Below are 12,896 nucleotides of genomic sequence, written 5' to 3'. Positions count from 1 at the left end.
ACTGCCACCTGCTTTTTGAGCAGGAGTCGTGAGTCGAGGAGAACCCCCAACTTACGCACCGAATCTGAATGGGGCAGTGCCACCCCCATCCAGAACTAAAGATGACAACTTCCCAGAAGCAGAGGAGCCGTCAACCCACAGCCACTCCATCTTATCAGGGTTCAGCTGAAGTCTGTTGTTCCCCATCCAGACCCCCACAGCCCCCAGGCACTGAGAGAGGGCAGCTACCACATCACTTACCTTACCTGGGATGGAGACATATAACTGAGTATCTTCAGCATACTGATGATGATACCTCACCCTGTTGCGACGGATGACCTCACCCAGTGATTTCATGTAGATGTTAAATAGGAGCAGGGAGAGAACCAAACCCTGCGGAACCCCGCACAAGAGGGGCCAAGGGTCGGACCTCTCGCTCCCTATCACCACCGACTGGGACCAGCCCTGGAGGAAGGAGGTGAACCAGTGCAAAACCACACCCCTCACCCCCAACTCCCTGAGCCGCCCCAAAAGGACATCATGGTCGATGGTATCGAAAGCTGCTGAGAGGTCAAGAAGAGCCAGGATGGATGCACTGCCCCCATCCTGCTCCCACCAGAGATCATCCAGTAGTGTGACCAATGCCGTTTCCGTCCCGTATCCTGGCCTGAAACCTGACTGGAAGGGGTCTAGATAATCCGTTTCCTCCAGAACCTTCTGGAGCTGTAATGCCACCACTTTCTTAACCACTTTCCCCAAAAAGGGGAAGTGGGAGACTAGACAAAAATTGTCCAATACAGTAGGGTCCAGTGATGGTTTCTTGAGGAGGGGGTGTACCAGTGCCTCCTTGAAGGCAGTCGAAGACACCCCCTCTCTCAAGGATGTATTGACCATCGCCTGGACCCAACCACATGTCACCTCCCGGGCTATCTTCACCACATTTAGTTTATTTAATCCAACATTTAAAATATTTAGACCAGAAGTAGATAATATGGGGCCTGCAGTCCTGTCAAATTGGTTTTTGTATTTTTAACTTAATGTGAAAAAATGGAGCCAGCACACTGGAAGCAAAGCAGCAGCCTCTACCACTGTATTTATGGACAGGTGGGTCTACAGAAAAGGCACCTGGTGGGAGGGTCCTCCTTCTGGAAAATGAGTGTTTTGTAAGTGGCCATACCCATGATGTGGCAACCATTTTATTAATGCACCAGTTATAAGCTCTCAGAATTCCAGAGACGTCTGTCTGACCCCAAAATCCCTGTTGTGCAATGCTTAAGAATTATTCCCAGCAGAAAAATTGTTCCCCTCCCCCCCAAAAGTCTTCCTGTTTGAGGATGAAAATGAAATAGGAAGAGCCTGGTAGGATGAGATTAAGGGCTCCAGCTAGACCTGCCACTGGTTCCCACAGTGGCCACCCAGATGCCCCCCAAATTATGTTCCCAAGTAGCAAAAAACGAGGGCAAGATCCCCACCAGCTGTTCCTCCCCAGCGACGGACCCTCAAGGCAGCCAAGAACGCCATCCCGAGAAACAGCTGGGCAGGGGGTTTCCTGATTCGCCTGGTGCCCAGTTAAAATTGTACCACTTGGTGGCCACTGATGTGTCCTTTGGTTCTCAAGGATACGCTTCAAATATGGGAGGGCGCATGAAATCCTTCCTTCCGGGTGTCCTTCCCCCCTCCCCCCCCCATCTATTGCTCCCAAAGCCCAGATGCCAGACTTTGACTGCGGGGCTCCTCCTGGGAGAAGCAACTAATTGGGAGAACCTGAGGAGATGTTGAGAGGAACCAGGATGGGCGATGCAGTTGCAGGCTCCAGTCGAGCAGTGGGTCCTGGGGGAAGGCGGGCGCCTCTTCCGCAGGCAGCCCTGAAAGTAGGGCTTTTTCCAGGCACCCACAACTTAAAGCTCTTATGGCCAGAGACGTTCCTCATCCTCTTTCTGGAACTTGTCCAGTGCTTTGAAAGGGTGATGGTGACAGCCGTGTTCTGCGCAGGAAGCACTCTCCCTGATTGGGCGGACTCTCCCCCTTGGGCTGGCCCAGGGGCGGTGGCCCCGGCAGGAGCACTCTTTGGCTCCGCTGCCTCCCACCGCTGAACAGGCCTCTGTCTGGGCCCCCTTGGGCCAGGCCCCAGTCGAACACTTCACGTTCTCACATGCTTTTCTTGGTGTGTCAGATGCTGCCTGTATCGCCCAGAGAACCCTCTCTGCCAGCTGCTGTGTGCTGAGCCTCTGCCAGCCATGTGTGTCCAGGGCCTCCAGCTGCACTGAGAGGGCTGCCAGGCAGGAATTGGCTGCCTTGGTTGAGTGCCAACTGCATATCAGTCCTCTGAAATATTAATTGGGCATGATTCTCCCCCTGCTCTTTCACTGGGTGCAAGTCAGTGGGAAAACTCGTCCAAGAAAACGTCCACTGGGATCGAGGGAAATTCTCTGCCCCCACGTGATTGTTCCAAGGTTGCTCCTCCTGCCCATTACATCATCTCTGGAAGAAGGGGTCAGAGGCAGCAGCCCTCCCTTTGGCCAGGGCGGCTAGAGCGGGTGAGAGCCGCACCACCCCTTGAGGGCTGGGTGTTCAAGGGCTGGGGCTCAGTTGGACTCCCCTTAAAGGAAACAAGGTCTCCCTCCCCCTGTCCAGGATCAGTGGCCTCCCTGACCCCAGGGCTGCAGGACAGAGAAGGACACGGCCCAGCCAGTGTGGGGGGAGGAGGAGGTGGAGACAGACCACCATCTGTTGTCTCCTTTGCTCAGTTCTTTGGGGTCCCTTGGAGTGATTTTGCTCCTCCTTTTTTTTCTTCTATCTTCTTGGAGAGAGACAAGCCCAACCAGCTCCAGGTGAGCGTCTCCTCCGCTGGCCGTCTTTTGTGTCCCTGGAAGAGGGTTTGGAGGAGGCCGGGGTGGGGGGTCCTTCAGTAAATGGAGAAAAGGGAGGAGGGCAGAGCCATAGGACTGTGGTGCATTCTTCCAGATGCGAACAGATGGGGAGGATGAGGAATACCTCCAGGCAATTTTGATGCGCCTGGGTAAAGTATTGGGGCATGCTAGACAAATGTGTCTCAACTTTGGCAACTATAAGATAGATGGACTCCAACTCCCAGAGTTCCTCAGCCAGCATTCTGGGGAATTATTTGAGTTGAAGCCCACACAGCTTAACATTTCCAGAGCTGAGAAACACTGTGCTAGCCCATCCTTGTCCAGTTACATCTAGTGCTACAAATAACTTTATTTGTTTCAGAGGTTTCTACATCGACCTCAGGATCAGAGATCCTTTCTCGGAATGAATGGGCCAGATTCCCACATCATGTTAACCCTTGGCCCATTACCCTGCAGCCTGTAGCTAGGGAGGGCACTACTAACCAACTTCTGTGGTGAGGCAAGCCAGGGTTCTCTGGATGCTAATAAACCCAAAGGGCAAAGACTTGCAACTACTGGGGATGATGGGGATTGCGGTCCAAGTTCAGTGCCAGTCTTCAGCCAGACATCTGGTGAATTTTTAATTGGGGCTGGAGGCTCCAATATCTAGGTCATGTAGGCTCAGTGATGCAGTCCTGCTCTTGGCATGAACACCACACCATCCCCAGCACGACCAACCTCAGACCAGAGTGCCACCTGAGCAACAGATGAGGTGGTCCTACCCTTTATAGGTTAAATGAAGCCGGGTATCTTATGCCACTGCTTCAAGCACGGTCTTTTGTTAAAAGAACAGATTGTAAACATCTGACCCTGAACTTGTTCTTCTTGCTTTTTTTTTTCCCCAAATCAGGTCATCTCAGCTGTGTCCAGACTTTCTCATCACAGCATTGCTCAGAACAAGGGCATCAGGTAAAAATACTGTTCTTTTACTCCACTTTGAGATTCCTTTTAATGAAGAGCTACTTTTCTGTAATAAATAAATCCATACTTTGCTTTAAACTGTGGCTTATTTGAGGATTTAAAAAGCTCCTTCAAAATGTATAACCCTTGAATTATACAAGCATTAAATCATTAATGGAGAGCCAGTGTGGGGCAGTGGTGAAGGTGCTGGGCTAGGAGCAGGGAGAGAAGGGCCCCAGTCCCCCCCGAGGCATGGAAGGCATGGGGGCACTTTGGCCCAGCTCCCCTCTCTCAGCCCTGGATGGGGAGGTCAAAAAACATCTATGAACCAGCCCACGCTGGACCACCGTGGAACATTACAGCCCATAACTTTCAGTGAAGAGGCCTTTGTCCTGCATGGATTATTGATTTGGGAGGATGAAATCATCAATATGTAATTATTAATAATACAATTAATGCAAAGAGATGACTAATTTAGGTGGAGGTTACAAGATCAACTTTCCATTGTGTTCCTCAATTTCTCTGTAGTTTGTGGCTTCCTTAACCCACAACTCCCGTTTTATTATGCAGTTTCTCTCTTGTGTGTGGTAGGGCTGTCAGATCTTCAAATGCCCAGATGTCCGTGAAGCGGCACAGGGCACTAAGAGTTTTCTGTATACCTTTGCTCCCATCTAGCACTTGTCTGCTTTTTGTACCCAAGGGTGGTACTTTACAAATCATGGACACATCTTCACTTCTAGTAGGGAATTCGGACAGTGAGGGCAGGCAGGGCTGCAGTCCAAATAAGGCCACTGAGGAATAGGAGGAAGATATGCTTAGAGAAATCTCAGGGTTTGCAGAAATGCAAACTTCTTAATAGGAAAAAAGGTGCCCCTTTCAAGAAAAAGAAACACATCCAAGTGGCCACGCAAGGTTGAGCACCTGCAGCGGGGAAGCAAAAAATAGAGGTTACTAGAAAAGGGCACGGTTGGCCGCATCTTGAGTAGGCGTTTATTGTAAAGGGAGCATTAAAGGAACTGAAGAACTGGGTGTGTGGAATCTAAAGACAAAAAGGCTGAGGGCAGATGTGATAGCGGTCTCCCAGTCCTTGAAGGCCTGCGCCGGGGAGGAGGGGGCTGGATTATCCTCCATAGTGCCCGAGGGGAGGACAAGAACCAGCCGGGTGGAAGCCTTGCAGAGGGAGGTCCAAGCTCGAGAGAAGGAGGGAGGAGGGTCCCGGCCGTGGGAGCTCCTAAGCAGTGGCCCGGCTGCCTCCAGGAGTCGTGGGCTCCAGTGGAGGGGACGGCCGGAGCATTGGCAGGGGGTGGACCAGAAGGATGCAGACCATAGGCTGTGTTTCATAGATCAGCCCTAAACATCCATTTCTAATTTCAGTCCCTGAACATGTCAGCTTAATTTTCCTGCTTGGGTTCTCTACTGATTGAAGCAAAGGAAGCTTGATGCCACCGGATGCCAGGAATAGTTTTGACCTAGGTAGGGATTGTGTTTTCACGCCTTTCTTCGCCTTGTACCTGCACCAAGGGCCACAGCAGCCTTGCCAATGCAGGGGGTGCCAGGAAAGAGCATCTTCAAACCTTTCTGCTCAGCAAGAGCCTTGGGAGCCAGGGAAGACTTGCTTCCCATGGGGCAGGGGGGCAGGGGTTATGTGCTGCTGCTGCTGCACTCCAAGCAGAAGAGGAGGAAAGAGCACTTGAGCGGCCCCCGATGAAGGAGGGCGAGAGCAGAAAGGAGGCAGAAGGGGGGCCGGGCTGGGAAAGGGCTCTTCCGAGGCTGGGATGCCTGGTCCCAGTCCTCACCCTGCCCTACCGAAGGCCCTTGGCAGTGGCGTTGATGAGGCATAATATGGTCTGTCCCAGCAACCGGCTTATGGCTGGTTTACACAACCTGCTGAGCTACGAAGGGTCACACCCTTTGTGATCAAAATCTTGTTCTGTATATTCAAGATAATTTGGCCATATCTTAAGACTTTTAAAGCCTTGCTTATTAGATAGAAATCGGAAGAGTGATGGGGATGAGTCATCCTAAGACCTCATCAGCGACTGACCCCCCTCCCTGTGGAAAAGCTTGGCAGGAAGCTGTTTGCTGGGGCTGGAGGCCCCACAGCACCCAGCCAAAGTCTACACAACTCGGGGGCCGGGCGGATGCCCAAAGTGGGCCAGAAGCCTTCAGGACTGCAGCTGCCCAGTCATAAAGTTTTGGAGCTGAACTGCCCTGGTCCCCACACTCACTCCAGACCCAAGGAAGATGCCCTGTGGGCCTCATGGCAGTCACCATCCCCCCCACCCCCCGCCCAGTGCAGGAATTCCAGCCTCTGCTTGGACACAGCCACAGAACGGGGCCCAGCGCCTCTGCAGGTAAAGGTTTCCACTGTCTCTTCCTGTTAGCATTTGTTCTCCCATTGAAAGAGAATCTGCCTTCCTGCAACTTAAACCCATTATTCCACATCCCCACTTTGGAACAAGAGAGAGCCACCTGTGGCCGTCTGGGGGATGGCCTTTCAAGCCTTTGTTTCTCAGTGTTCCCGTCACGGGAGGCCGTTTCTACTCCCCTGAACGTTGTTTTTGTCCCGGTTCAGTTTGTCTGCATCCTTCTAAAAAGATGGTGCTCAGAACTGGACTTGTACAGTGGAACGAGGTGGAAATAATACTTCTCGTGATTTGGAAACTTCAGTTTAGGCATCCAGCCTCCAAAGAGTCCTTTCCCAGCTGGGCCGGGGCCTCCCGGTTACTCCTCATCCCCGCCTGGCCTGTGGGTCCTTGGAGGCCTCTGGCTGCTCCGGGGTAGCGGCCTTTCACCAGCTCTGCTCCTCTTTGCTCTGCAGCCAAGAGCTGCCCTGTGCAGGAAGGCCCACCTCAGCTGGCTTCTGAGCCTCATTGTCCTAACAGCCAGGAACCACGCTGAGACGAGGAGTAGGTCTCTAGTGTTTATTACTGCTACGTAAGACAGAATCCTAACAAGCTGAAGAAGCGTGGGAAAAACCCAGACAGATAGACCCCAAAAGTCAAGGCGGGTCTGATCTGTGTCTCTTTGAATGGCTGCTCCACTCCTCAGTACTACGCATGCATTTCCCCCCCTGGATCGGGGCCCCCTCCTGCTCACCATCAGTGCTCATGACACTCGTGCCCGTTTTAACAGCCCGCCGGCTGGTAGACTGAGGGCGGCGGGGATTTGGGGGCGGAAGAGAGAGTGCCCTGCCCAGAGGACTGAAATAGGAGAAAGGCTCCCTCTCCTTTCCAAAGGCCTCCTGGGACCGTCCAAGGAAGCTCTCGGCCACACGCCTGGCCTGCGCGTTGCCCTCCTTTTTCTGTCTGGATTGTAGGTCATTAGCTGAAAGCTCTTGGATTCGTTGCCCTGAGCCGAGTCATCCCGAGAGAAGCACTCGGGTTCTCTTCCAGGAAGCCAAAGAACTTATTCTCCTAAATGAGAGCGGTGGAAATCCCCTGGAAGTGAGCTGCTGGCCTCCCCTAGTCACCAGAGGCGGGAGCGTCTTTGAGATTTCCTCCAAGGGGGCTGCCCTGGAGCCGGTGCTTGGCGGGTGGGGCAGAAGGCCCATCGGGGGAGGAGCAGCCCTGCCCGGGGGGCCTCAGGGAGCCCCTTGGGGGCATGCCTTCTGACTCTGACTTTTCCCAGCCAAGGGGGGTGTTCCTCTGCAAGAGGCCTCTCCTGGGACGTATTTATCTGCTGCCGCTGTCTGCTTCTGGAGGAAATCCTAGATAGGCCAGTTTGTGAAGGAGATCTTGCCAGGGACCAGCCTTTACGACAAACGACCTCAGCCCAGACACACAGTAGAGGTGCTGACGGTGGAAGAGCACCTCTCAGTGCCCGGAGCAGGCACTTTGAATGCAGAATGCATCGAGCTCAGTCTCAGCACGTCAGATTTCATTTCACTGTATTCACAATGAGGGTGGACAGGCCACAAGCGTCCTCAGCCTTTTTGTGCTTCTCAGAGCATCCTCCCCCTCCCAACTACACCACCAGGTGTTGTTGGCAACTGACTTGACAGTGGGGTGATTCCTACTGATTTTCAATAGCAAAGGAAATTAAATGCCCATGATCCATTTAATGCACCCGCAACATGGGAGAACAATAAAATAAAATAGAATTGGAACAGAAATTCCCAGGGATGTTATACCCTTCCTGCCTTGTCCACTGCAACCCTGGACCCCGCCCCCCCCCCCAAGAAGCTGCACTGTGGCTTCTTCTGGGCAGGAGGCTTCTCAAGTAGCAGGGCCCGAGGAAGACCCCCAGGGATCCCCTGCTCATTCACATGGGCAAGGATGCCCAGAGGGCGTGCCCAGGGCTGCGACGGGGGGGGGGGCAAGCGGGGCACGTGCCCTGGGTGCCACGCTGGGGGTGTGTGTGCTAAAATGGGCACGGAATCCATGTTTGCCCCGGGTGACACAGACCCTTGCTGTGGCCCTGGGTGTGCCTCCTCTTTAGGAAAGCCAGTGCAAGGAGCCCCCCCATGGGGCCAAGCCAGAAGCTAATCAGTGTGTGAAGCCTTCTTGCACATATTGTATGAACGCAGAAGGAAGTGTTTGGTTCTCAGAAGAGGGGCAGGAGGGGAGAGGGTGAATCTGGGGGAAGGTTGCTCGGCAGCACCAGCAGCAACTGCCTCTGCCCCCTGCCCCCCCCCCCCAGGCATGTTTTTAGGTGGCACAATTAAGCTCTGCAAAAGGCAGAGCTCTTGGATTGACACAAAGGTGTTTCTGGACTGATTAGGAGGGTTGGTGTTGATGGGTTGAGCTTCTGCTGGAGCTGAGTGGCTCTTTCTTAAATCCAGCTAAGGGGCATGGTTTGGCATAGCAATGATCTTAAGGAGCCCCTGGTCCACTAGCTCAGGGAAAGAAGGTCATGAGTATTGCTGGCACTTGCAAAAACAGCAGGTTGGCTCTGCTGGGTGGGATGCTGTTTTGAGAAATTCTTGGCTGCTTCTGGAGCCCTACCTGAAATTTGCAGTGTTGCGGTATGGAATCAGACTTTTCTTGCAGAAGGGAACTGACGCTCATCATGTGCTTGGGGCCACCAAGTCTGTCCATAGCCAAGTCGGGATTTCCACCCACCAGGTGTGACGACCGTGGAGGCTTGCTCCATCTTGCTATTGAGTGGAGTCAAAGTCTCCTTTCAGGAGCAGTGGGCCTCTGCCGTAGTCAGACTGGTCCAGAGCAAAGGGGTGGAATGCTGGCATTGCCAGCAAAGCTTCCTAGGATTCATTCATTCCTGCATGGGGGATGACCTTCAGGACTAAGCATGAGGGAGGGACCGAGCCAGCTCTATTCATCCATATCTGCAGTAAATATGTTAATCTAGCTGAGTCATGTCTTCTGCCATGTCAACCAAGAGCTGGATGAGGGTTAAGCATCTGCAGATCTTGGTTTACTGCCCACCCTGTGCTTTACAGAGACTAGGACTATGGAAGCCCCCCTTGGGACCAAGGAGTCCAGCCCCTGCTCAGTCCAGGAACCCAAAGAGAGCATCCCCAGCAGATGGCTGTCCACTTAGCACATCTGCTCTCATTCCTTCCTCATTGGCTGTCCCTGTGGGAAGTTTCATAGACTTACCCCCCTGCTTGAGGTCATGAATGAGGACATTGAATGAGGACACCATTCATGTCCTACTCACTGTTAGGAGTCACTCAGATTTAGGTGTCCAGCAAGAAGCAGGGAAGGAGCCACTTGTTGTGGGAAGCGAGAAATGGATCTGTGGATTTCTTACATCATTGCTTGTCCTCATTGGTATGGTAGGAAAGCCTTCTTTGCATGAACAGAACAGAAGCAGAATCCACATCTGGAAAATGGATGGAGCACTTGCCCCATCACTTCTGGAGGGGAGGGAGGGTTGGCACACTCTGCCATTCTCCTTCAGATGAGCCTGTTTGCAATGATCCTGGTTGGTCGGTTGGATAAACCATGTATAGAACTGCCCATCTTGCAGCAGTGACTCTGGGCAGTGCACAGAGGATTAAAACCAAAACCCCCAGAAACTTAATATATAAAATAAAGGACCCAGTACTGATGTGAATGGCTCACCTGCACTCTTTCCTACAGGCCCTTCCCTTCAGAGGAGACCACAGAAAACGAGGATGATGTCTATCGCAGTTTGGAGGAACTGGCAGAGTAAGTCGTCCCCCACCCCCATGTGTGAGTGACAGGGAGGCCCCGAGGCCCAGCCGGTCTCCTGCGTCATCCACGTAACTGGCAGGAGGAATTCAAGAGAAAGGCTTTCCTTCTGCAAACCGATGTTGGCCATCCTCTTGGGAGAACTCTCTGGTGGGCAGCCAACTCCTTGGCGCTGTTGCAGTCTCTCGGATCCCCGTGTATCTTTTCCCTCTGGTGGGTGCCCCCAGAGCCACCCAACAGCCTTGGGCTGGGCCGGTGCTCCATGGAGGAGGGGGGAAATGTTGCCAGAAAAGCCATTCGGCGAGTTGTGCTGCGCAGGGGGGCCAAAGCAGAGGCCGCTCTCCCTGGCCCCATCCTGAGTGGCAGCTGGCACAGAATTAGGGAGGGGATAGCAGCAGGGGCGCTCCCCTACACCCCCCCGACCCCTGCTCCACATGGCTGTGGGGGCCAGTGGCCTTGGGAGAGCTTGCCTGGCCAGCAGCGGCTTCTTCTTGCCCTGAAGCAGCAGCTCCACTGTCTTCTCTGGACGGCAGGAAGGGTTCTCAGCCTCCTTTCCTTGGCACATTAGATGGCACATAAACGGGGCTGCATTATATGCAAAGCAAATGTAATCTGCAAAGGGCTTATCTATTTTTAATAGCTATGCCACAGATGTCCATCTTGAAGACGGTTTTAATAGTCATAGATGCAAAACACGATAAAGCAAATGATACATTATGTAACATAAAAGGATGTGTGCATAATTTGATCGGGGAGATTTTATTGAATATTTAGACTCCACCGTTACCGTACTTCAAGGAGGTTTATTTCATGCCACTATTAAGTGGGGGGCCAGCCCCTCCCCCTTTAAAAGGTGACTGCCAGTTGCGTTAGGGCGATCATCCCCTTTGACAGCCAGCTGCTGGACTTTGCCACACCCGTTTTCTGGGCCCAAATATGCCTTCTGGATTTGCCTTCCAGTTAATCTTCCACTGCCCCTGAAGACAAGCATTTAAGGGCAGTTGTTTTTTCTTTTCTTTATTGTTGTTGCTGTAGTGCACTGATGGAGGATGACCCATAAACTAAGGCAGCCCCAAGAAAGGAAAATCACTTTAATATTTATTAAATATTAATGGCAAATTAATAACAAATAATAAAAATACAGTGGAAACATAGTATCAGATGACCATACATTTAAAACATAATAATGAAGCAGTGCTGAGTAAAAGATAAATCAGAAACTAATCAAGGCATAATCAGTGGTAAAAACAGGCATATTAATTCTTAAATTACAGCTGCTTCAGCATTCTCAATATTACCCATAAAGGGTAATGATATGGTACCCGCCACTTTGGTTCCAGGTCTGCATTCAAGTCTCAGGATTGCAGAGAAAGGAGAGATGTCCCAAGGAGGATGCCTCTTTTCCTCAGCCGAGCTGAGCGGCCTGTCCCTCTCTCTGGGAAGAGGCCAAAGCCGGAGGCGAGAGGAACCTGGGCCCCTGGCCTCGAGCATCCTGGCTGGAGCAGCTTTGTTCCTCTCTGGGTCAGCCTTTCTGAGACCCTTCCTCTTGCAGCCACCCAGCTCCCCCCTGGGTCAGAGTGAAGGCAAGGCCAATGCTTTTAAGGTTGACTAAGCCGAGGAGCTGATGTGCTCCCCCACCCTGGCGTTAAATAGTCTGTATTTTATTCTAGTGAGCATGATTTGGGAGAGGACATTTACGATTGCGTCCCGTGTGAAGATGAAGGGGATGACATCTATGAAGACATCATCAAAGTGGAAGTCCAGCAGCCCATGGTGAGAAACCTGTGACTTGCTGAAGGGAGAAGGAAGGAGTCAACCCCCTTCAGACCGTCACTTTTTGAGATGGCCTCCTTTAGAAGTTAGACGCAGGCTGGGAACTGCAGGAGAGGGTGGGGGCGGTCTTTGGACCTTCTTCAACCCTGGCTCCCCAGCCACTGACCATGCCAAGAGCTCTGTTGATCATCAGAATTTCAGTTCAGGAAATTGTGCCCCCCTCCCCATCTTCTGATCAGTCATTGTCCAGCGGAGGAACCAAACCTTGGGGTGTTATTGCTCAAGATGCCTCCCAAGTAGGTGGAATTACTGTGGCAGAGAAAAAAAAGTTTCAAGGAACTACATTTGTGAAGAACACATCAAATGGGAACCAGATCACAGGCTGATTTGATGTATCGTCACTTTGCCTTCCAGATGGCAGAGGCTGTAGGGACAATCAGTGGCTCTGCTAACTAAAAGTATTCGTAGATTCTAGCAAGTGCTGATCAAGAGTTTCAGTGCAGGGCCTGAGATTTCTTTCTCAGGGCCCCTTCTTCCCTTTCCTTCCTCTGGTTTTCCAGCTGCACTTTCCTTAGTCATGGAGAGTTGGCCAAGATGTCAAAGGGCAAGCATTCCAGGGTAGAGCAACTTTGGGTGGGCCAGTCTGAGTTCTGAGACATGAGTGGAAGCCAGTGGTTTGCTACATGCCATCCCTTCTGTCCCACTTGGTGCATCCTGGCTGATGGTAGTCAGCAAGAGGAGTAAGATTAGTTTGTTTCATGCCCTTGGAATCTCAAATCCGCCAAGAATAAAACTCACAGAGATCCAAAGCTCTCACTGTAAAAACTATCTAAGAAAATGGCAGGAACGAAGTTTCTAGTCTTCATGGCTCTGGAGTAGGCTTGAGAAGCAGCAGGAAAGGGCTTAGAGAAAGAAGGCAACATTGCCGAGCCAAAGCCACCCATCAGCCACAGAACTGAGCCCTCCCTCTTTCTGATTACTACGGGGAATTTGTGCATTGAAAGTTTGGGGGAGAAACAGACACGCTGTATCGGATGCTCCCTGTCAGCTTCTGGGTGGATTTGCTCCTATTTCTGAGCAGCTGGGAATTTTCTCTTGCAGTTGGACCTCCCCAGACAAGTTTCTCTTGAAGGGCAGGTGGGCCCAAAGGCAGCATGGAAAAGGCTGCCCACAGTGGGTGGTGAGCCAGTGTCTTGGAGGGGGGCATGGCCAAGAA

General features: G+C 52.1%; 1 protein-coding gene across 3 annotated transcripts in view; it reads left to right on the top strand.

Annotated features, from left to right (window-relative positions):
* Nucleotides 1–12,896, top strand: part of VAV2 (vav guanine nucleotide exchange factor 2) — a 123,703-nt gene that overhangs the window by 76,123 nt on the left and 34,684 nt on the right. For all 3 annotated transcript variants that reach the window (XM_063316094.1, XM_063316093.1, XM_063316092.1), the window contains exons 3-5: nt 3,739–3,797; nt 9,836–9,904; nt 11,578–11,680. In XM_063316094.1, the coding sequence (XP_063172164.1) occupies nt 3,739–3,797; nt 9,836–9,904; nt 11,578–11,680 (231 nt within the window). The remainder of the gene's footprint in view (nt 1–3,738; nt 3,798–9,835; nt 9,905–11,577; nt 11,681–12,896) is intronic.

Source organism: Candoia aspera, chromosome 16 (assembly GCF_035149785.1).
Source record: "Candoia aspera isolate rCanAsp1 chromosome 16, rCanAsp1.hap2, whole genome shotgun sequence".
NCBI classification, from domain to species: domain Eukaryota; kingdom Metazoa; phylum Chordata; class Lepidosauria; order Squamata; family Boidae; genus Candoia; species Candoia aspera.
The sequence above is the reverse complement of the archived record's forward strand: the minus strand, read 5'-3'. Positions and strand labels throughout refer to the sequence as shown.